We start from the raw sequence: 25,806 nt of genomic DNA, 5'->3' as shown, positions 1-25,806 counted from the left end.
ACCTAATACTAATAGGGTGCAATATGAAATTATGTATGATTATTCTAAGGAAAAAAAAAAGTTGGCTGTGTTGTTCTCGTCTTTTCATCGTCACACGAAAATAAATCTATCGAATACCTTTTTACTTTTATGGAGTAAAAACATGAGTAACATCTGAGTTAGGTTTATCTTTACGAAAAGGATCGTCTACTAATTTAGTTAAATGAATTTTTGAAGAAAAATTACTTTCGTAAATGATACTTAAACAAAACATGATATGATATATAGCATGAGAATAAAATAATTACATACATGGCATAAAAATTAGTAAAAGACTAAAAGAACTCGCATACAACTACCATTTTAAGTGTTTCTTTCCAAATTTCTTGAATTAAAAATTATTAATGGTGGTAGTTATTAACGATCGTTGTCATAAGTTGTTATCAATATTAGTAACTTTTTATTTGTCATCATTACTAATGTTTCTTCTTGATTTTCTTAAATTGAAAACTTTCATCGCAAGTTGTCATGAGTTGCAGTCACTGATAGGTATTGTTAGCGTCAGCGATAGCTTTCAATTTAAGAAATTTGTTATAAGTTGTTATCATTGACGTCAATTATTAGTAATAGTTTCTATTTACAATAGCCACTCAGAGATAGACTTGACATTTTAAAAAATTTTAATTGATGATCAATATTTGCTATTTTCTACGAATATTTTATCAATATATTATATTTTTAGTTTATTTTAATTCCTAAATTGTGTTATTTGCTATAATGTTCCAATTTCCAACTTACACGAGTCATATCAATCCAAGCTTCCTTTTCAAGATCGACCATATGCATTTGTTTCGAAATGGATGTAATTGCATTAGTGCATAGTGTGTAAAGAGAAAATCAAAAATCGATAATTAAACTTATATTATTTAAAAAGTAATTTTATGAGATTGAAAAGAGAAATAAATTTTAGAAAATAAAAAATCAATAACCAGAATTTTAAAATTTTACTTATAGCAAGTTTTCCATTTAGAGCAGATCTATAGCATATATAATAAACCCATATTATGGTTTTATGGTGCAAATAATTTAAATTTCTTAGTATATGAATAATTTTGGAAATATATTAACCAACAATATAAGTATTAATTAATTTTATCATATTTCTTTTCATCAGTTCCGACCTTAGCTCAGTTGGTAGAGCGGAGGACTGTAGTGGGAATGTCCAATCTGTAATCCTTAGGTCGCTGGTTCGAATCCGGCAGGTCGGATTTTCTTTTATTTTCTCTCTCTGTTTTTTCTTTCTTTCTTTTTTTTTTTTTTTGCTTTGCGTTGTGCAGCTAAATTCTATTGTTTTTCTTTGTGTATTACTGGGTGTAGTAATGTGTAGTAATGTTTTATCTTTCTGTATAAAATAAAATTTAAAAAATAAAATGTTTGGTACCTTATATTTAATTCTAAATCTTGTACTTTAATTGGGTTATTCACATTTTTTTTGACTTTTAAATGGAAGACTAAGTTCTAAATGAGTTTAACGAGGAACGAGTCCATCTTAACTTAGTCATTTACACGTGTTATTACTAAGTATTTTGTAGTATTGAAACCCAATGATTTATTTTTAGTGGAAGAAAAAAAGCATGTCAATGTAGCACGTAGGTGTCTAACTCTTTGCAAAATTATAACAAAACGTATTGATACAACTTTTTGAGGTACATGAATGATTAGTAAAATTATTTCATAATGAATGAAACCAAAATTTATGGAACAACTTTACGGGAACGAAAATCGAAAATCCATTGAAGAAAAAACATGCACAACAAAAACTCATGAAACCACTAATGAATTTTGTTCATATCTATATCTTTAAAGATTTAGTTTAATTAAAAAAATTAGATGAAAATTTGTAACATTAAAAATTTTATAAATTGTAATCTTTATTAAAAATGTACATGACAATGAATATTTATTGTTACCTTAACCACCAAATCGATTTTCATCTTTTAATTTTAAACAAAAGTTAAAATGATATTTTTCTAGAACAAATTAAAAACTTCGATGAGAAAAATTACAATTTTCCAAAATGTTAAAAAATGTCAATAATATTACTATCATAATCAAAATTATTAATGACCAAAACGTATAATTTAAGTAAGGTCTAGATTTTGAAAATCTAAATAATATAAATAAATATGTAAATTTAATTAATTAAAAAGTTTCATTTTCACCTTTTATCTTTACAAAATTTTCATTACAAAATTCTCAAAGTAATCTTATGTTTATCCATGATGAATTAAAATTTCTTGACTTACGTGACAATATTTTTTTTTTTAAATTATTGATTATTGTTTTTCATAAAAGATAAAATATTATTATTTCGTTGACCCTTCATCTATCCAATTTCGTATACTGGTACCCATTGGTTGCTCAGAGTAGTGTAATTGTGTATGTATGCTAAAGATCATTTATGTATGGCAAAAAAAAAGAAAAAAAAACTAGTAAAAAACCTGTATTATTAGTCTCCACCAAAACATGAATTATAATAACACATAATATACTAATCTATACCCAATGCTAATTTTAATAACCCAAACGCTCCCATAGGATTCAAGGTTAGCATTTCCATAAAGAGTACCAAACAATTGGGTAACAAGGAAATGAATGATTTTTCAAAGAGTTCCAAGGATTTGGGTAAAAGAAGACAATTCTATTCAATTAAACCTTCTTCATCCTCTTCATTTTTGTCCAAACGCAATAACAAAAATGTGTGGTCTTCTTTAAGTTGCTACATCCTCCGATGGCTTCAACGGTCAATAACAGCTCGTATCTCGCTCTTGTGGCTCCCACTTTCCCTCCAAAATCTCCATTCTGAAAAGGAGATACTCCGAATCTTCTTCTTCTTCATCATCATATTTCTTGTTCTACTCATTCTCTATCACCCCACATCTGGGTTTCTCTTCATTTTGCAATTTCGTAACAGGAATTGGGTCTCAGAAGTTAAGAAGGAGTTAGTGAGGATGAGAGCTTTGAATTCGCATTTTTTGCTGATTGATCTTAACAGTTCATGGCATTCGGCTAACCAAATCCCTATTTCGACTCTTGCATATCTGCAAAACTCTCATTCCGTTTCGAAATTCCCCTCGTCGTTTCGTCGAACACGTCGCGTGCGTAAAGGGGTTATTTCGTCTGAATCTTCGGCTCCGTCGTTTCGTTCCCCTGAAATTCGTCGGCCGTCCTCTGATCGGTTGTTTTCAGGTAATGGGTTGTTGACGAATCTGTCGAATTCGAATTCTAGCTTGGATTTGGACTCTGCTTCGACTTCGTCGCAGTCGGAGGCTACTGCGGAGTTGGAGATGTTTATTGAACTTTTGCCTTTGAGGATGAGGAAGGAGCTGAGATCGCACACTGAATTTCGGGAATTGATTGAAGTGGTGTTGGATTTGGGGAGGAACCCAATTGCTAGGTTTCCATCGGGGGACTGGCCCATTTCGGAAGAGCCTGTGAAGCATGAAGATCTAAGCCACGCGATATCTAAGGTGATAATTTGAGTATATTTTATCCTCCAAAATATTTATGGTTCACTGTCACTTGGATTATTTAATGTTTATTTTCTGTATAATTTATGCATAAAGTTGGGAATTGTGGATGAGCTGGAATTCATTTTCATATGGAAATGCTACGTAAGAATTAAGATTCAGCTCCACTGTTGATATAATTTACAATACACATTTTGCAGCGTACAACTCTGCCCTTTTGTGATTGGTTTTGTAGAAATTTACTGAAACATGGCACAAATTTGTGCTGTAAAATAACCAGGTTAGAATGAAAACCATATAGTTAAAGAAATATATCAAAAGTTGTTGAAGTAGGCATTTAGAGGGTGAGATGAAATAAATTTGGGGTTGGTTTGTTATTTAGGTTGGAGACTTCTCAGATGACAACCGATCTGGCATGGACAGATCTTTGCATCGGATAAGTGCAATTCGAAACCGTAAAATGCAAATTATTGGCCTTACCTGTCGGGTGGGACGTTCTATCTCTGGAAGTGCTGAGATCATCCGTGATTTAGTAGAGAGTGGAGGTTCCATCTTGGTTATTGGACCACCAGGAGTTGGGAAAACCACATTAATCAGGTATGTAAATTTACTAAGATTCTAAGAACATCCGAAAAACTTCAATACCTTATTGTGCTCAATTTTTTCTTGATTCTTGATTGGCAGCACATTGTACTAAGAAGTGTAAGGAAACTATTAGTGGCTACATGTACTGTAAAAAAGTCTTTGCGCCAATGATCTCAAATCCCCACACATTAAGAATGATGATATTGTTTTTCAACTTCCAACTCCCAAGAATAGGACATAAAGAATGAGCTAAACTGAACTTTGTTTGAAGTCTTACATTGTTGAAGTTATGGTCTACCCTCCCTTTACTTACCATATGGAATTTTGGAATAAAATTATTCTTTTGTATTCTTTGACTTGTGCAGAGAAATTGCTCGGATGTTGGCAGATGACCACAAGAAACGTGTTGTTATTGTGGATACTTCCAATGAAATTGGAGGTGATGGAGATGTTCCCCATGCAGGAATAGGCAGTGCAAGGAGGATGCAAGTCCCTAATGTTAACATGCAGCACACGGTGAGAGCACAAGACAGGATTATGGTTTTAACCATTACTTCATTTGATAGACCCAAGTCAAGGTTCGAGTTGGTTTCTTTGTAGGTTATGATTGAAGCAGTGGAGAACCACATGCCTGAAACCATAATCATTGATGAAATTGGAACAGAACTTGAAGCACTAGCTGCGAGCACCATTGCTCAAAGAGGGGTTCAGCTGGTAGGGACAGCTCACGGGATCACCATTGACAACATCATAAAAAATCCATCATTGCAAATCCTTGTTGGTGGCATCGAGGTGTGAAAAAAAATACTTCTATTTCTCTCAGCCTGCATTCAATGCATTTGCATGTGTCTTTAACTAGAGTATAAAGCAATTGTTAATCAAGTGTTCAATGAAGATGTGCTCCATAGCCATCATTTCTAGCACATCGTCGTGGAGGAAAAAAGTTATCTTGTGAACTGCTAGCTGTCTTGCAAACCCTGTTTTCTATAAGGGAAGTATATTGATGAAAGTTGCTCTCATTTTTGTTTATCCTTTTGTTTTCTTGGACATAGAGTGTGACCCTCGGTGATGAGGAAGCAAGGAAAAGAAAAGTGCAGAAGACAATTCTTGAGAGAAAAGGACCTTCTACTTTTACCTGTGCAGTTGAGATGATATCCAAAACTGAATGTCGTGTTCATCACAGACTGGATACAACAGTTGATGCAATATTAGCAGGTACTTTATCCAACTAATTTGGAATTGTTTAACTGTAATCCTTTCCTTCTTACATTCTTGCAATTGATCATCTGCCATCTGTCTTCTCATTGGTGTAGGAAAACCTCCTCTTTTTGAAGTACGTCATGTAGATACTTATGCTAACCATTCTATGGGGTCATCACCAAATCATGTAAAGACTCTTGGTCTTCACGAAAGATTACCTTCAAAAGATGGTAACATTATTGCACATAGTGACTCTAACCTGGAAGTACGCCAGATGGAGACTTATGCTAACCATTCCGTGGAGTCATCTCCAAAACACGAAACAGTTCTTCAAGGAAGAGTAAATTTAAAAGATCTTAACATCATTGCTGATAATGATTCTGACATAGAAGACGACGGCCACTTTTCTCATCAGTCTAAGAGTAGATCTGTGAGCAAAAAGAGGTCACCAGTGCGAGTCTATTCTTACAAGGTAAATCACCTATGTTTGATTATAAATTATAATTAATACACTTAAACGTTCCTTCTGTTTATTTTTGGTTTGGTGTTGGGGGCGGTTGCTTTGGGATGGGATGGAATATTGTGGTAATTCTATGCACTTTTTTATTACTATATCTCACCGTTGATTTGGCACTTCCAGATTCTTGAATCTGATCTACTTCAAGTGGCACAAGTATTGGGGCTTGAGAATGAAATAGACGTAACTGATGACATTGAAGCTGCTGATGCAATATTAGCAACCAGCTATGAAATGAAGCAAAACCCATGGATCCGAAGTGTAGCAAAATTTCACCACTTGCCTGTGTTTGTGATCAAGGTACTTTTTACTTCTATAACTAAAAAATATACATATTCTTCCTTTAGATATTTACAACTCTATCGTTATACAGTCAAACACTATGGCTCAAATGGTCAAGGCAATACGAATGATTATAAATATAGACTCCGGCTCTATATCCAAAAAACCACGAAAGACACCTGACATTGTAATAGAAGATGATGCACCAAAAAGAAAGCCATCTCTAGAAGAGATAGATGCGTTGGAGGTAATTTCCTTGCACATTCATGCTTTTGTTTGTGTGTGTACGGGTGTGTTATTTTGCATTTAAGTTAAACGCCAAACCCGACATTAGCTTATTCAAATTATTCATGCAAGTAAAAAAATTTGAATTTTGTCATATTTCTCTGGTTCTGATTGTCAAAATCATTAGCACATTGTTGCGATTAGCACTAATTATTATCAAGAGGGTTTTATCCAATTAGAATTATAAATTCGCAGCAAATGCCTTTTTTTTGGACTTTTAATAGCATGAAGTTATTTTTTGATTTGATATGTCAAAGTTTCATACCAATTGATAGCACGATCAGAAAGTTTGCACAATTTTTTATATAATTCTATTATTTATATGCTGAAACTCCTATTCATTTGGCACAACTCGTGCTTTATGTGATTACAAGTAGCTTCGCTGGCACTCTATTCCAGTTTCAACTGCAATTCTATTGTCTTCCGCAAGCATCATAGCGTACTATGATATCCCTTTCTAACAAGAAGTGCATGACATGTGGCTAGGATTCTACTCCTGTTCCAAGAATCTATATTCATGTTAATCTAATGTATGAACATGTTTAGAAGTGATTCTGAAATTGTTAAAAACTTAAAATCGCATGTATGAGCATGTTTTTAACCATTAAAAACCAGTTTTAATGATGCGAAATTTGAACTTTTACACTTACTAGTGCGATTCTTTGGACATATATTCTTGTTCCGTATACGAGTTATCGGCGTGTGGTCTTAATCTTCTCCTATTCCGAAATCTGACAGGAAGTTAGACTTGCCATTGAATATATTGTCATTCCTGGTGGAGAGCCAGTGGAACTTCTACCTCGATGTTCCGAAATTGTTGCCCGGCAACTTGAACTTGTTGAAAGTTATCAGTTAGCGGCTGAGTACTCCAGTTCTGATCCAAACCCCAGGTTGCAAATTCTTCCAGTAAGGTTGAAGAACAAGACGCTCAAAGAACCAAAATCAAGTTCAAAATCAATATTTGAGGAAGGAACTGGCATCTCTAGGCTCCCCTTGCTACCTGAATGAAATTTAACCACATCCCTAAACATGGTACAGTTTATTCTATTGTTTCTAGTCTATACTATTGTCAATTTATGATGTACAGGCATGTGAATAATACATATATCTATATCTCCTTAATATTCTTATTTATGTCTTATGCCATCCTGGTTACACAACATTGTAAGAATTCCTTCAATAAAACAGTGAAATGGCTGTTGTAAATGAATACTTGCTCCAATATTCAACCAAATCTTGCTCCTCTCTAGCAAGCGATTACCTTTTATTTATTTTGATGGAAAAATGGGAAAAGGGAAAATAAAAGAAATGCAATTAGATTTTGCATTTTGATCGATTAGCCATAGAGATATTAGATGGTTATTTTTGGAGTTGGATGTATTTATGAAAACATTCCAGAAGATATATATATATCTAAATTAATAATTACTTATTTTCCACCCTATTAGAGCGTTATAATGCTTATGATTTATAATTTTTGTATTCACGTTTTGTTAATTTGCTTATGATTTATAATTTTTTATTCACATTTTTTATAATGGTTCGTTTTTTTTTTTGACGATACGATGAAAATGTTAATTCACTCGTTATGTTTATCCCAAACTCATTGACACGGGGATATTTCGATGTAAATGCCAATATTGCCATGGTCGACCTTTCAAATTACATATGCTTTATAGATGTATGTCATTAAAATATATTCTATATTTATGTTGTATATATAGTCAAAATTTTCCATATCTTGTTCAATCTCTAGACTTTCAATTGCATCGAGTTAATAAACTTAACCTTAAATTTGTGAAGTGTGTTGCACTTTTTAACTTTCTCACAAATTATCACTTCAATTGTCATTTAAATGTTAACTGTTATGCATTCATAGAATTATAAAACATCTATATGATATAAAATTGAGAGAAATTGACATTAGAGGTAAATTTTATGTTGAAATTTTGTGAACTTTGACAAAATTATTTCATTGTTAATTTGTTTTATCGGTAAAATTATTAAATTTAATGTACACTAGATTGTTGTAACTGTCTTTTTTTTTTTTTTTAATTATGAGGTGAATTAGTATGAATTAAATCAGATGAAATTTGGAGTTATTTAAGTTTAAAGTTTAATTTGATAAAAGTTAAAATTTTATAGTTCAAATTGGTATAACCTAAACAAGTTTAAAAGTTAATTTTTGGTGTTTTTTAAAAAATATAATAAATCGGTAAAATATCTATACTGTACAGAACAATTTTGAAAACAGAAAAAGCTTAGAGATCTACAATGCAATACCAAAATTACCCAGTCAACATGCGATAAATCGGCCACATACACGCGATACACGATCTCGAGCATACCCCCCCTCCCCTCAGATGAAAAAATTCTGCTTCTAATTCATCCATGCACAAGATAGCCTGAGGTGAAAGATAGAAGTGTTGATTTACACGATTCGGTACTTCATTTTAAATGATGACCTTTAAATTTAAACAATCGTGTAGATCACGATACACGATATGGGACCTTAGTTGCACCAAGATGCCCTGAGATGAAAAGATTCTCCCTTTAGTTATTGGATTTTGAGTCTTAGTGGCACTAAGATGGTCCAGATGACGGAATTCTGTCTTCATTTTATTGGATCTCGGGCATACACTGTCTCAAAATGCCCAGGCTGATAGAACTTTGTCTTTATTTTATTCTTCCTTTATAGTTATTCGATCTCGAACCTTTATTGCACCTAGATGACCTGCAATTACTAAATCTCACAGAAGATATAAATTGCAAGGCATATATACAATTTATAAAAGAATGAGTGTGTCATGAGCTTTTCTTATTTTGTTATAAACCGTAAATATTTTGGGTTTTATTACATTTGTGTAACTTACTCTTTTTTTTTTGAGCTGACAAGAAGAATATCAAAAATAGAAGCTTTACTTTGAATAAATGGAAATTTTTTATTTAAATTGATAAAATAGCAAAATCGAAAAATTTGGAAAAAAATTGCTGGAACAATGTCTCAAATGTCCCTACTAAGTGAAAAAATTGAATCATAAATATAATTATTTAAGAAACCACAAATACCTTATAATTAAAATCAAACTCTCAACACACAATTAACATTTATCACCATCAAAGTTCCACATAATTTCTGTGGCTGTTTCATATCTTTTTCAAATCGTGCACGTTCAGGCATTCAAACGTTCAGGCATAAATAATTAGAGCTAGCTTCTAGCTTCGTCCCCTTCAAACCTTCAAAATCTTCATACATTTGACGCATATCAAGAGATTTTCTTCTTGTCGACTCCTTTGACCAGAGACTCACGTGTCGAACAACCCATTGCAAACCCCAAAAAGAACCACGACTGAAAAACATAACACTCACGGTGAAACTCACCATGAAACTCCCCGAAAATACCGCTCAACCCTTCTATCTTCCTACTCACGGCTAAACCCGTGAAAGTCAACTAAATCTGACTCCAACAAACGTCGGAATGTATGAACCCACCGCAAACCCACGACCAACGTCAGACTCCGTCAAACGCTACTCGAAAAAGCCTATCGTTAATTACGTCGAAACTCCAGCGTCTTCCTCTCCTTCAGCCGCACTTTTCTCCTCTCTTGTTTGCAAGAAAAACTTTCTCCCTCTCACTGTATTTGTCTCTTGCGTCGGATGCCCCCTCTCTATCAATTTCCTTCTTTTCTTTTATCAAATAAAACCTAAAAGAAGAAGATTTGCTATTGAGGCATAATTAATTCTAAAATTTAAATTTAAATTGTTATTAAAAATATATATTATGTATTATTTAATAAATTGTTTAAAATATAAAAAAAACTGCAAAACTTGTATTTATATTTGTCATTATTATAGGAGAGTTTGTTGCAATCTTGTCCAGCAACAAAATAGCAGATTTAGTTAAGATTTACCAAATTTAAATGTTGTTTGCAAAATACATTGTCTTCATGCTATTTCCAATATCTTATATCATTTTTTAGCTATTCAAATATATTGTACTTTGGAATATATGGATTGTCCTATACTTAGAGGAATGGTACTATATCTTGATGACCAAATTTTTTACCTTTTTGTGTCCAAAATTTGCTGTTTATAACATCATTCATACACGACATATACTATGTTTGGGAAATCTTAATTCTATGGTTATTATAAAGTTCGATTAGTTAAACAATCATGACTATGATTCAATGACACTGTTTAAAAAATCATTCTTATTCTTGGTTTTGTATTGGAAAAGTATATGATTATATGAGTAAATAAATATTAATATTTGAATATGTGATAATGATGTAGAACGGATAGTTTATCACATTATTTAAAAGCATAAATTACAATGTAATTGTTTCAACAACATATGTTATACATTCTGTCAAATATTATGGATCTAATAGGGAAAGAATAATATTGTGATGTAGTATGTACAAATACACTGTAACTCTATAGAAAATTAACACAATCAAACCTAGCCAATTTAACCAATTAATCGATTTTGTTAAATTAAGAAAAAATAAATAAACAATACAATAAATGGAACAAATTAAATATATTCAAATTTATAATTTCCTTATATTTTCTAAACAAAGTAGGTTAATGAAATATATTTATTTACTAACCATAAAATATTTTTAAGGAGAATATTTTGGATTAAATCAAATTTATTAATTTTTTATAAATAAATAAATAAATTTGGAGATTATCAAAACAAATTAAAACTAATAAAATATTTTTCTATATCAAACTAAATGATTGTTACAAAAAAAATACCAAAACTAATAAAATTCTAATTTCAAATTTCAAATTCGCACATTTCTCCCAAGTTTTTTATAAAAAAAATTAATTAATAAATTTAAAATTCAAATTGTTATTAAAAATTTGTATTATGTATTATTTAATAAATTTTTTATAAATATTTTGGAATATAAGTTGTTAAATTTTTAAATTAAACAATTTGAATTTTAAGTTTTAAATTCAATTTGTTATTAAAAATCTATCTTTGTTATCATTTTAGTAATATTATGTAAGATTTGAAGTCAAGTTGACGATTTTAGGAGATGATATAAAATCTAAATTCAAATTGCTATTAAAAGTATGTATTATGTATTATCTAATAAAGTTTTGATAAATATTATAAAATATAAAGAATGCGAACCTATTGAATTCATATTTACTATTATTTTAGGATATTATCTAAAATTTGAATTTAAACCGTTTAATAAACGTATCTATAATGAATTATAGAAATAAATTGATTTATGTTATAAAATAAAGAACAAATAAGCTAAATAAGAACAATGAAACAACCAAAGAGAAGAATAGAGTAGAGAACAATTGAACTTAATTGTGGTGTGTCTTAGAAAGACATCACACACTTCTATTTATAGGACATATCATAATATAAGTTACATTATGAAATTTAATGGGATGAATGTTATTACACGGAATGAATGTTATTACATGGAATGAAATGAGAGTTATATAAAAATTGGTAACCTATGTATAGGTTATGGATATCTATAACTATATTTACAATACTCTCTCTTAGATATTCATATTATACAAAAAAAATAAATGCCTCATTAAAATCTTACTAGGAAAAAACCCAACAAAAAAAAATCCCAGTGAAGGAAAAAAAGTATATCATTTTTATACATTAATAACTATCTCGTTAAAAACTTTGCTAGGAAAACCCAATGGAAAAAACCATAGTCAAGGAAAATGAGTGTAATATTTCTATTCTTTAAGGGTAATATTTCTACTCCCCATATGAATACATCACTTGAGTTCCCTGAGTCGTCGCATTTAAATGTTGTACACCAGCTTTTTAAATGTTGATGTGGGTAATGCCTTTGTAAATAAGTCTACCAAGTTGTTTTTTTGAAGAAATTTGTTTAATACTGATGTCACCATTTTCTTCAAGATCATGTGTATAGAAGAGTTTTAGTAAGATATGTTTTGTTCTATCTTATTTTATATACCCTCATTTGATTTTTGTTATACGTGCGATATTATTTTCAAATTATATCGTTGGTAAATTTTTACTGAAAGACAAACCTCATGTTTCTCGAATATGATGAGTCATCGACCTCAACCATACACATTCTCTACTAGCTTCATAAATTGCAAGAATTTCTGCATGATTCAATCAAGTGGCCGTAATGGTTTGCTTTACAGATCACTAAGATATAACAGTTTCTCCACATGTAAACATATAACCTGTTTGAGATCTTGCTTTATGTGGGTTTAGATAAATATACAACATCTATATAACCAACTATATCAAAGTTTGTTGTTTGAATAAAACAAACCCATATCAATCGTCCCTCGAAGATAACGAAGCACCAACTTAACTCTATTCCAATGTCTTTTTGTTGAAGAAGAACTATATTTTGCTAATAAATTTAATGAAAATGCTATATCTGGTCTCGTGTTGTTAGCAAGATACATTAGTGCACCTATTGCACTAAGGTACGATACTTTATGATCAAGTAATTCTTCATTATCTTCTCGAGGTTGAAAGATATCCTTCTTTAAATTTAGTGATCGAACTACCACTGAAATGTTCAATGAATGTGCTTTGTCCATGTAGAATCTTTTTAAAATCTTCTCTATATATGTCGATTGATGAATAAAAATTCTATCAGCTAAATGCTCGATTTGCAAACCAAGGAAAAATTTTGTTTTGTCAAGATCTTTCATCTCAAATTATTTTTTGGAGATATTTTATCGCTTTTGAAAGCTCTTCAGGAGTTCTAATTATATTTAAATCTTCAACATATACAACTATAACCGCAAATCATAACTGTGATTTTTAATAAAAACACATGGACAAATTGGATTTTTTCGATAACCTTCTTTCAATTAATATTCACTTAAGGGATCGTACCAAATTCTTCCTAATTGTTTCAATTCATATAATGATATTTGTAATTTGATTGAACATAATTCTCTAGAGTTTGAACATAATTTGTATATGAATTTCTTTTTTCAAAGATCCATATGTATGTTGTAACTATATCCATAAGAAGCATTTCAAGATTTTCACATACAGTCAAACTAATTAAATATCTTAATGTAATAGCATCCACATAGGAGAATATGTTTCCTCATAATCAATGTCCGGTCTTTGAGAAAATTCTTGTGCAACAAGTCGTGTTTTATATCTAGTGACCCCATTATTTTCATTTCTTTTACGCACAAATACTCATTTAAATCCCATAGGTTTTACACCTTTAGGTGTATGAACTACAAATTCAAAAACTTAATGTTTCATAAGTGAGTTCAATTATGCTTGGATGACTTCTTTCCACTTGGGCCAATCCTTTCTATTACAACATTTGTCACAAATTTAGGTTCATAATCCTCATTTTTATGAATGATATTATGTACAACATTATACGCAAAAATGTTGTTTACAATTACATCAGTTATATTCCATCTTTTTCCTGTCATGATATAATTTATCGAGATCTCATTGTTATCTTCATATACTTGAGTCTCTTCAACATTTTAACCATTAGTCGTGTTCGTGACTTTTTCTTGAATGTTTATATTGTCAATTAAGTCATTTCGACTATTGGTTACTTTTCTTTTTTAGGACTTTTATCCTTTGAACCTATTGGTCTATCACACTTTTGGCGCAACGTTGATTCATTAATTATATCAACTTGCTGAGTTGAGATTCCAATTTTAGATGGAGCCTTTGCAGTTGGAAAATATGACTTGGTCATTTTCTTAGTATCTTTAAATGCATCTGGCATTTGGTTTACTACACTTTGTAAATGAATTATCTTTTGAATTTCTAGTTCACATTCCTTTGTACAAGGATCTAAATGAGATAATAATGATACTGTTCACACAAGATTTTAGAAGAAATGTAATTCATGGATTTAAACTTTATATATTGACTTATATGGTTTTGTGGATACAATCTCTAGTATTTACTATTTTGATGCTTTCTCTCAAATACAATTTAAATTTAAAACTTCGTGGTCTTCGATATTCAGGAAGTTGTAGTTGCAAGTCAATTCGAGCTTCAATCTTTTAGAATTCTAGAAAAGTTTTAATCTTCCAAGTCTTGGATATTTCAGAAGGATGATCTCAAGGTTGGTAATAACTTGCATGTCTTAGAGCTTTTAGAAGTTTGAGTATTCAATTCTTCAGAACTTCAATTCTTCTTTCAATCCAAATTTCCTAAAATAAATGGTAAATGTCTCTATTTATAGAGAAATTTTATAGATTTTAGGTGGGCTTGGGTCCATTTATTTGTTGGGCTTGAGCTTGGGCCCGTTTGTTTGTTGGACTTGGGCTTGGCCCATTTTCTTGTTGGGCTTAGGCTTAGGCCCTTTTACTTGACAGGCTTGGGTCCATTTTCTTGGTGAGCTTGGACCCATTATTTCTTTGGCCCAATTTTTATATTTAGGATCTAATTGGATTAGGTAAGAGAAAACTTAATTACCCAAACCTAATCGAATTATAATTATCATAATGCTTGCTGTAATTACATGGCGAAATTTAATTGATCAAATTTTTTTGCTTAACAGATACATTCAAGGCAATTTCATTTTCCAACTTCTTAATTTCTCCCCCTAATGTTGGAAAAGCTCATTAAAATGACAATTAGCAAATTGTGCAGTAAAAATATCTCCCGTCAAGGGTTCAAGATAGATAATTAATGGAGATTCAAATCGGATATATATTCCTAACCTTATTTGAGATCCCATATCAGTACGTTGTGGTGGAAAAATTGGAACATATATTGCACAACAAAAAATTCTCAAATGATAAATATTTGAATTTTGGCCATAAGCTAATTGTACTAAGGAGTACTTATGATAAGATGTTGATTTATGCGTATAAGTGACGTTGCATGCAGAATAGCATGATCTCATATAGATAATGGAAGTTTTGCTCTCATAAGTAATGATCTGGCAATCAATTGTAAACACTTGATAAATGATTCTACCAAACTATTTTGTTTATGAACATGAGCTACAGGATGTTCAATATTTATCCCAATTGACATGCAATAATTATTAAATGATTGAGATGTAAACTCACCAACATTATCAAGTCGAATTTTTTTTATTGTATACTCAGAAAATTGTGCTCTTAATTTGATTATTTAAGCAAGTAATCTTGTAAATGCAAGGTTTCGACTTGATAATAAACACATATGTGACCATTTACTTAGTACATCAATTAAAACCATAAAGTATCTAAATGGTCCACTTGGTGGATTAATTGGCCCACATATATCACCATGAATTTGTTCAAAAAATATAGAAGACTCAACTTCCACTTTGGCTGGTGATAGCCTAATAATCAATTTTCATCAAGAGCAAGTAACATATGATAATTGATTGGGTTGAAGAATCTTATAATTTTTTAGTGGATGCCCATGAGAATTTTCAACAATTTTTCTCATCATTATTGACCCAGGACGACTCAATTGATCAAGTCAAACAGTAAACATATTTAAATTTATAAACTTCGTGTTCTTGGTTGCATTTGTTTCAATTACTCGTTATTTTGTTCAGCCACAAGAAGACATAATATGAGTTCAGAATACTTTTTAAAACTACTTTCTCGATATTGTTGCTGCAGGAGCATATTCGAGACATGAAATGATGAAAATATTTTCTCTAACACACTAGTAGAAAAAAGGCCTACAATGACAGTTAAATGCTGTCATTAAAAGTTTTCGTGATAGTTTTTTGCAGTCATTAATGCGGGAGTCATGGAAAGTATTTTATGACAGTTGTAAAAAAACTGTCACAAAATACGATTTTCGTGACATATAATAAATGTCATGAATGATATATTTTATGGCAGACTATAACTGTCATTATTTACTTACGATGACAGTTAATAATTATCACAATTTACATTTTATGACAGGTTGTAAGTGTCATTATTTATTTTCGATGACAGTTAATAACTATCATTGTTTATATTTTATGACGGAGGATAACTGTCATTGTTAATATTATACGACTGACATTAAATGTCATTATATATGATTTATGACACTTTTTAACTGTCATTATTTAACTTACCATGACTTTAATTAAATATCAATAAAACTTTTTCGATGACAGTTTTATTTTTCAATTTAAATGTCATATTTGTGTATTTAATCACTGTTTTCAATAGCCCTCTTTTTTATCAAATCCTGTTTTTCTTGTCGCCCTGTCATTACAAATACCATTACAGACCAATACAAAACAAACAAACTTTGTAATATTGCTTTAATTGTTGGTACAAATGTGTTTTGGTACGAACAAACTATTTAAATAACTACATTTAAACAAAAAAAAAATCCTAACAACCTACAAAAAAGCCTATACATTAATGAATTGGCATAAATATGGCTTCATTGCTCCAATGGATTGTCGCAAAACCTAATAAGATAAGAGAAGGAAAAAAAAAAGATTCAACAAGACTCATTCACTTCATGACGAACAACACACTTCAACAACATAGAGCACAAACTAAGATAAATTACATGCACACTTCAACAACACTTCATGATCAACAGAACACTTTAACAACACTTCATAATCAACAACACTTTTTTATCAACAACACACTTCAACAACACTTCATGATGAACAACATTTCTTCAACAACTAACTTTTATCAACAACACACTTCAATAACATAGAGCACATACTTAGCTAAATTATATACACACTTCAACATTAACAGCACACTTTTTTTTATCAACAACACACTTCAACAACACTTCATGATCAACAACACACTTGAACAACATAGAGCACATACTTAGCTAAATTACATACACACTTAACGATCAACGACACACTTCAACAACACTTTTTTATCAACAACACACTTCAACAACACTTTTTTATCAACAACACACTTCAACAACATGCTTCAACAACATAGAGCACATATTAAACTAAATTACATACACACTTCAAGAATAATAACTTCTAAGCTTAGCTAACTTAAGCCCACAAACTTAGGTAAATTACGTACACACTTGGATAACACTTCATGATCAACAACACACATCAAGAACACACTTGGACAACATAGAGCACATACTTAGCTAAATTACATACACACTTGAACATCAACAACACTTTAGCTAAATTAATGTTTCAAACTTTCAAAGATACCATTATAAAGAAATGGTAAGAAAACGAACACAGTCTTCCTAAACAAAAAACAAACATCAACAGTTGTAAAAAAGATGCCTCCTTAATGGAACTTCTATCCCAACTCCATGCAGTATTCAATGGTCACTCTAGAGGTGGCTTCAATACTACTATTCAGATATGTGAGGTAGGAGTTGAGCTCTTGATACTCATTTATCTTAAAAACCTAATAGAAATATGTATAGGTATAAAAAGAAATGGATTAGAACGTACACTGTGAAGGATTGGGCTGGTCGGGCGTGGCGGAACACTGGGTTGGTCGGCGACGACGGAACACTGGGCTGGTCGGCGACGACGGAACAATCAAAACACTGGGCAGGCATCGGCGGAAGAATCAGAACTCTGGTCAGGCGTCTGCGGCTTGGCGTCCGCGGAAGAGTGGGAAGAGTGGTCGACCGTCGGTGGGGCTTGGCGTCGGCTGAAGAATGAGAAAAGTCATCGACCGTCAACGGCTTGGCGTCCGCAAAAGAATGGGAGATCGTGGTCGGGCGTGGCGGCTTGGCGTCCGCGGAAGAAACAAACGTCTGGTCGGGCGTCGAAGTCGGCTTCACGTTCGTGGAACAAGGGGAAGACCGGTCGGTCGTCGACGTTTGTGGTTCGCGGAAGAATAGGAAGAAGCGGGCGGTCGAACAATTAGGGGTTAGGCGCCAATTTAGGGATTCTCAAATTGAAGATGAAGACTAGGGATTTTATGTTATTTTTAATAAAATTTGGGTTTTTTTATTTTAATAAATTATATTAATAAATCCTATACCTTTAATGACACCAAATAAATGTCACGGAAAACAATATCCGAAAACGTCTTTTTCCGTCAAAAAAGCGCATTTTCACATATTATGACAATTGTTTCTTCTCTCTTCTCAATTTTTTTCTTTAGAAATGTCATGGAAAGTCACTTTTCTTGTAGTGACATATCTTCATCAGTAACTTTTTCTCCGCATAACAATAATTTTGAATAAATTTTAAATAATGCATGTTAATGTTACAACATCCTTATACAAAACAAGCATGTTAATGCACAATAATTAAAGTTACAAATAAAAATGATATATATACATATTATGGAAAATTAACAACAATACATACAGAAAATGTTAATTTTACAACATCCTTATACATATAACAGGTTAAAACAACATGCTTAAGTAAATTGATAAAAACATTTAGATCATAAAAACAATTACAAAACTTATACTAATAGAAAATAAACAACTAAATTATAGACACAAATCATAAAGAACCCATGAAGTATACATAGATCTTAAAATAATTGAAATAAGAACTAAATATAAACAATCACATAAATCATAAAAAAATTAAGATGAACCAAACCATAATCTTATTATGAGCTAACAATATTTTTAACAAGCAATAATCTTGTAAACATAATATATATAAAATTACAACATGCAATAGGTACAAAAGATTCTACATTCTCAAACTATGCATAATGTATACATGCAATATTTCATACAATGCTTACCAATACAAAAAATAATAATAATAAAAAGAATAATATGATAGCCTACCTTTTGCGAATGACAAAATTATAGAGACTCGTGCTAATAACGTGTAATAAAATAAAGAACAAAGAAGCTAAATAAGAACAATGAAACAACCAAAGAGAAGAATAGATAAGAGATGAAAAAGAGAACAATTAAACTTAATTGTGGAAGAATGCTATAACATGGAATGAAATGAGAGTTATATGAAAATTGATAATCTATTTATAGATTATGGATATCTATAATTATATTTACAATAATTTAAACATATATCTCTAATTTTTTTTATAAAGTGAGCTTCATTTTTTTTTGAAACATTTAGAGAAAAGACCTAGTTTTGCTAGAAAATTTCACTAATGTCTTAAAATAAAATTTATTATCTTGATTACGATTGATTATGATTTAGTATATTTTTAGGACAATTATAACCTTATCATAATTACCAGTTATAAATAACTTTTGAAATTAAATACAAAATATTTCCTTATTTACATTATATAAAATTTATTGTGTAAATTTATTACTCCCTTACTTATGCTAATAATTAAAATACAATTTTAATCATATTCAATATTACGTTATCATTTATGGTAGATTTACAATTATTATCAAGTAAAATCTTTTCTAATATGGAAATACTTTATATATTAAATTTAACGTATAATAAATTATCAATGTTATTCTCATCACCACGTAAAACATCATCAATTTTCATCCAGCACCGGAAGAAGAAGTAAAGAAGAATTAGCGAGCTTCAATGTCATCACCATCATCGACATTGAGGGGATAGAAAAAATGTAAATATGGGAGCCATCACATAAGCCAAAATCAACGAGTGAGATTTCATCATCGTCCTGAGAGATGAAATGTTCGGGATCGTGGTCGAGAATGAAGATCAAACGGTGAGAAGGGAGGTTGCGGTAGAATTATGCCGTGTTTTAAAATTAATTAAGATGGAATAAGAAGAAGAAGAAATATTTGAAAAAAATCACCTACTTTAGAGATAATTTTAAACAAATATCTCAAAATTTCATCTAACTTTTTCACATTTCTGTTCCCACGTTTTATATTTTTCATATAGCTACATAATATACTATATATTTTTCGTAATATACTATATATTTTTTCATATACTCTAATTTATTGCCTGAAAACTACATAATATACTATATATTTTTTATACACCCTAAAATTTTATTGAAGCATGAATTACATAATATACTATATATTTTTTAAATACCCTAAAAAAATTTTAAAGCATGAATTACATAATATACTATATATTTTTCATATACCCTAAAAATGTTTCAAAATATGAATTACGTAATATACTCTATATTTTTTATATACTCTAACAAATTTTGCATATAACCATAAACTCTTATTCATGGGAAAATTTCGAATGAGATGAACGGAATAAGAAATAGTGGACGGAGAGAGATCAGACGGAGTGAAATTTTTTTGAACAAAATCACTAAAAGAAATTTAATTATGTGGTGATTTTGATTATAATATTACCATAATAGAATTAATTACATATCATATTTAATATGATATCTAATAAATGCAAATTGGTTCACTTTCCTTATTTCATTTTTTAAAATTTTTTAATATATTATTAATAGTAAATATTGATAGCTTGGTCTTTTGTGTTTTACATTTATGTAAAATTGAAGCTCATTAAGACATTTATGAAAAATTTGACATATTTTAGGTTATCGTGGTTAAATTTTTTTTTTCTTTTTTTTGCCGTTTATCTAAACACATGTCCATCACCAGAAAAGAAAAGAGTAAAGCCCAAGCCCAAGCTGAAATCAACTTTGAATTTAGTACGGACGGCGGAATAACTCGACCACGGACCTTAGACGCTAGGGTTTAAACGTTGGACCCTAAAAACCCTCAACCTTTTGGAGCTCATTGCTTCACTGCACATCACAAAGGTAAGTGTTAATTCTTTTCTATTTTTGCAACTCTTCAATTTTGATTTGAAATTGCCCATGTTGAATCCAACCAAGATGCTCCAGTTCTTTTTTTCTCAGTTTGTCTTATTCAGTTTTCGCTTCTGTCTCCGGTTTTCTGCAGGAATTTTATCTGATTGATAGTTGAAAACGGTAATGGCTGCGAAAGACGAGTTTCGAATATTTGTTGGAGGCCTCTCATGGAACATCTCAGAGTGTCAGCTCGAAAACGCTTTCAATCGCTTCGGAAAAATTCTCGAAACTCAAGTAAACTTTCGTTTTCTTTTTCTTTCTTTTTTCGTTATATGACGCCTCGTATTTGTTCATCAGTCTGTGGAATATTATGAAAATGTTTCGACATGCATGTGGTAGAAGATGAGCAATCTAATGTATTTTCTTAGCCAAGACTATCAAAGATGTGAAACCCTTGATTTTTTTATTTTTTATTTTTCAATGAAGATACCTGCTATTATTTGACGGTATTCCTTGCATTTTATGGGTTTTCCTTCTCTACACTGCATGCCAATTGAATTTTATTAGTTGTGTGAGTTTTGTTTATAATCTTATGTTTCTTATTTGTTTATAAATAAAAAAGTTTGCACATGAACGTTGGATGAAATTTCAAGATGTATTGATTTATTTAAGTTACATGAATCTGAATTATTCAGATCAGTTGTACTTACAAGATTATAGCAAATAGTTTGTTTCAGACTTTCTCTTTCTTACCATCCTTTGATCTTTTGTCCTGTAGAATATGGTTCAGGGAGTCAGCTTAAAGCTTAATACATGGATCTGTTCGTACATTTTCTACTGAATTCTTTCATAAAGTTAAGGAAATGGTGTTAGTAGACAAGAAATCTATCCATCAGTATACTTACATTGGAAGAAATTGGTTGAAATCTGATGGTTTTTTGTGTGAAAAACGTTGTCACAATAATGTTTCAGAAATTTTACTTGGTCCCCTCTCTTAGGATATCTGGGGACAAGAACAAACTTGGCACAATTTTTGAAAATTGATCAAGACTCTTTTCTCCCAAAACTAAAATTTTTGTGTCCAACATACGGTTTGTTGATGTAGTTTCCTACTCGTCAAAGTATATGAGAACGCAACACTTGTATTTCATGGAGATGTATCTGAGTGGGGTTCTCTTGGTCATCTTGCTGTCATTTGTTGTTAGTACACTGCACTTCACGACAATCCAGAGATTAGATTTGGGCATAAGTTATATTGAACAGATGCTTCTAGGATTCTTAAGGTTCATATTTTTTTAAAAAAAAAAACTATTTACACTGGGCCTCCTTGTTAAGAGATTTTGCACAGTTGTCCTCAATAGCATTGAAGATATATTTAACTTGATTTTATTGCCTAATGCATCTACAGAGTTTGATTATTTTCTTGCTCCATCAGTGTAAATATTGAATAAATGCATTCAAGGTGAGTACATTTTCACCTGCCTTGCTGTTGGCATACTGTCTAGGATTCCTACTTGGCTTTTCTCTGTGAATTGGGAACTTCTTATAACCAAATTAGAATTTACGGTTCTAGACTTCTAGTGCTTCTGTATGTTCAGGATTTGTTTTGGGTGCTTGGCTATGGAAGGAAGCTATTGTTAAAAACATTTTAGAGTTAGTTCACCAGAGAAAATGTGAGACATTGTATTGAAATTACCATTAGATGTCAGCACCAGCTTGTTTTGTTTTAGATGACCAGACTTTGCTGTAAATTGAATTAAATCGTGGAGATGACACCAGAATGCAGAAGAATCTGAAAATTGATTTTGCTGTATGGTTGTTCAATGAAATATCGAGGAGGAACTCAGTTTATATGGATAAGCTAAGAATTGCATTTCAGGCGAGGAATGTTATTAATGCATTGTTGTACTTGCTACGGTAATGAATTGGGTGGTGGTGTGATGTCGAGAAATACTATGGCAAAAAATTATATCTCCCCAAGATTTTCTTCTTCTTGATTTTCTCATGTTCTGGGTTCTGGACTCTAGAGTGAGTGAATTATTTGCCTGGGCTATTATTTTATTTTACCTTTTGGATAAGAAACAATTTTTTTTCCGACTGGGTTATGAAAAATGGAATATTTTCTGAATGCTGGTTAATCATCTCAATTAATTAGGGCTGTGCAATGGTGGTGGAGTAATTTCAGCAGATCAATAGAAATGTTGTCTTGGGTAATCATCTTAATGGATGACGTTCTTTTTAGCTTAAAGAGATTAAGATCCTGACTTTTTCATGGAACATTTCCTAGTTTGCACCCAAAGAGGTTGTGGGTATTGAGGTTAAATTTGCTCTTTAATGATAGATTTTAAGTCTTGAAGGCAACTTGTGTAACAAGGTTCAAGTTGTTGGACACACTGTAGAGGTTTGAAGGGAAAACGGAATCCTTCCAAGTATATCATTTAATTTCTCTTTAAATGATTTGCTTGGTAGGAAAAGTAAGTTGTCAAGAATTTTAATTGTATTCCACAAATTATATTCCCTGAATAACTATAAAACTTTTTCAGTCAGTCTGTTGGACGTGTACTGTGAACTAATTTAATACTGATTCACCTTTAATAATGAAAAATTGTTGGATGAGCTTCTCTTTTGATGTTTTTATGTAGATCATGTTAGAACGAGATACAGGTCGTCCTCGTGGGTTCGGTTTTATTACCTTTGCAGACCGTAGAGGGATGGATGATGCAATCAGAGAGATGCATGGCCAGGAGCTTCGTGAGTGGATTATCTCAGTAAATAAGGCTGAACCCAAGATGGAGGATGATGATACCGAGCCAGGCTTCAGGGGAGGAGGTTATTCATCTAGTGGTAGGGCTAGTTTTGGGAGAGGAAAAGATAAATCTGTGAGGCAGGATGAATGCTTCAAGTGTGGACGCCCAGGGCATTGGGCACGAGACTATCCCTCTGTCAGTGGTGAACGTGGTGGGGGTAGAGGTTCATTTTCATCACGTTCTCAATTTGACAGTGATGGCCGTGGGGATCGTTTTGGAGGAGACCGTGATCGATATGTGGATGACCGTTATAATGGAGGGGCGATATGGTGATAGAGATCGTTTTGATCGTAGAGAAGACAAGTATGGAAGTCGAGACCGCTACTTCGACGACAGGTTGTTTTACATCCTTTCTTTGTTTTAATAACAATTACAATAGTGATCTACATGTGTTAACACCCATTCCAACTTTTCGTACTCGTACATTTGCTTTGAATTATGATTTGATTGACATGTTATTGAAATTTTGGCAATTCTATGCAAACTCTGCAGGTACCCATCTGCTGGAGATCGCTTTACTAGTAGTGATAGGTATGATGTTAGTAATCGTTATCCTCAGAATGGCTACGTCAAAGACCGCGGCTACGATAGGGATATTGGTCCAAGGAGTGGCAGTGATAGGTATGGTAGCGGAGGTCCTGGCCGGTTGGGTTTTATGTCCTAAAACTCGTAGATAGTAAATATAATTTTGGTTCCTTATTATATTTTCTATCAGAAAAAATTTTCTCTAAGAAAAGTTCCCTTATTCCAATTTTGGTTCCCACAAACCATCTCAATCAGAGAATAAGAAGGTTTCCAAGTGTTGGTGCCCCAAAATTTAGTGATTGGTAGATTCAGAGTCGTCAACGAGCGTAAGTTTTTTCTTCTCTGCATTTTTCTTCAAAGCATGTTTAACCATAAAAATTGTTTTTTTTTTTTTGCCAATGTATTGGTATTTTTAAGGTTCCAATTAAAATTGAGTTTTTGTAATTCTTCCGCTGTAAAGGGTTTTCATCCCTTCATGGCTGTCATGAGGGCAGAAGTTATAGATAGGACAGGTCCTTACGATCGCCCAAGCAGGGTGGGACGACCATCTTTCTACGACCGCTATTAAAATTCAAATATATGTATATCGATAGTTGTTGGTTAACATTTGCAAATCATTCTAGCTAGGATATGCACTTGCAAAGAACTGGCAGTTTTTATTGCTTTTGAAAATATTTAGTAATAGAAATTTTGGGATGTTACAACTTACAATAACTAATATCTAATGTTTGTAGGCAGGTTCTAACTCTACCTCCAGCCTCAGATATTTTAGTTCTCAATGTGGTGAATTACTCCGCTACCCCTGTTGACTTTGATTTGTTCTTTTCTTAGGAACTGAAGACAATTGACCCAACTTTCATTTTCTTGAATCTCTGAATTCATTATTTAAAAGATCTTTATATGGAAAAATATTGTTGAATGTTATTTATTTATAAGACCAAAGACTAATGCTGATTCTTTGGCATTTTGTCAAATATGTAGGACTGTCGATTGAGAAAACCATTGCTGTATTGTGATAACCATTGACTCCTATCTTGCCTCTCACGACTCTATGATGGAACCCATTTTAGTAAATAATTAAGATTCTATTTGTTATCGATTTTGCTTTTCGTTTTTTTGTTTTTGAAATCTATATTTATTTTAGTATATATCTATATTTCTTTTTTTACGATATGTCAAGTGTGAAATTTACTTTAGATTTCGAAGTTGATAGGGTGAGCATTGGTCGATTGAAGTCAGTTTTTTAACAAACCGTTACTAAATTAATTGTGGTTGGTCTAGTAAATGTCGACTATGATGGAGTACAAGTTGATCGTTGATAATTCAATCAATCGGTTTGTTCGGTTTAAATTTTTTTATTTTTTGAAATGTTGTCGATTTGAATTTTTTTCCAAATCGATATCAACCGAACTCCTCTTTATTTTAGACCAATCATCTTTGGTTTGGTTGGTCAGTAAGTAGATAAGTTCT

The 25,806-nt window shown here is 31.6% G+C and overlaps 2 protein-coding genes and 1 non-coding gene across 3 annotated transcripts; all 3 read left to right on the top strand.

Moving 5' to 3' along the window:
- Positions 1 to 1,155: 1,155 nt before the first annotated feature.
- On the top strand, positions 1,156 to 1,247 carry TRNAY-GUA (transfer RNA tyrosine (anticodon GUA)). Its single transcript is given in 2 exon segments — positions 1,156 to 1,192; positions 1,212 to 1,247. It is a non-coding gene; the product is annotated as a tRNA-Tyr (tRNA).
- Positions 1,248 to 2,561: 1,314 nt separating this feature from the next.
- LOC103496459 (protein SEEDLING PLASTID DEVELOPMENT 1) lies at positions 2,562 to 7,612 on the top strand. The gene is made up of 9 exons (XM_008458313.3): positions 2,562 to 3,509; positions 3,892 to 4,106; positions 4,460 to 4,610; positions 4,695 to 4,886; positions 5,147 to 5,309; positions 5,408 to 5,766; positions 5,935 to 6,111; positions 6,185 to 6,340; positions 7,117 to 7,612. Exons 1-9 carry the CDS (start codon positions 2,631 to 2,633, stop codon positions 7,384 to 7,386), a joined length of 2,562 nt encoding a protein of 853 aa, XP_008456535.2. The 5' UTR covers positions 2,562 to 2,630; the 3' UTR covers positions 7,387 to 7,612.
- A 13,252-nt stretch (positions 7,613 to 20,864) lies between these two features.
- LOC103496458 (glycine-rich RNA-binding protein RZ1C-like) lies at positions 20,865 to 25,433 on the top strand. The gene is given in 5 exon segments (XM_051082531.1): positions 20,865 to 21,013; positions 21,156 to 21,298; positions 23,647 to 24,069; positions 24,071 to 24,147; positions 24,304 to 25,433. Coding segments are annotated over 4 exon segments (783 nt in total). The 5' UTR covers positions 20,865 to 21,013; positions 21,156 to 21,187; the 3' UTR covers positions 24,476 to 25,433.
- Positions 25,434 to 25,806: the final 373 nt, after the last annotated feature.

The sequence above is a fragment of the Cucumis melo genome, chromosome 3 (assembly GCF_025177605.1).
Source record: "Cucumis melo cultivar AY chromosome 3, USDA_Cmelo_AY_1.0, whole genome shotgun sequence".
NCBI lineage: Eukaryota > Viridiplantae > Streptophyta > Magnoliopsida > Cucurbitales > Cucurbitaceae > Cucumis > Cucumis melo.
The sequence above is the reverse complement of the archived record's forward strand: the minus strand, read 5'-3'. Positions and strand labels throughout refer to the sequence as shown.

Bases quoted from the DNA above. Each gene is read 5' to 3' on its own strand.
- LOC103496459 (XM_008458313.3), top strand. From the start codon at position 2,631: ATGAATGATTTTTCAAAGAGTTCCAAGGATTTGGGTAAAAGAAGACAA. The intron at 4,107-4,459 runs GTATGTAAATTT...TGACTTGTGCAG, and splicing joins GGGAAAACCACATTAATCAG to AGAAATTGCTCGGATGTTGG. The intron at 5,310-5,407 runs GTACTTTATCCA...TCATTGGTGTAG, and splicing joins AGTTGATGCAATATTAGCAG to GAAAACCTCCTCTTTTTGAA.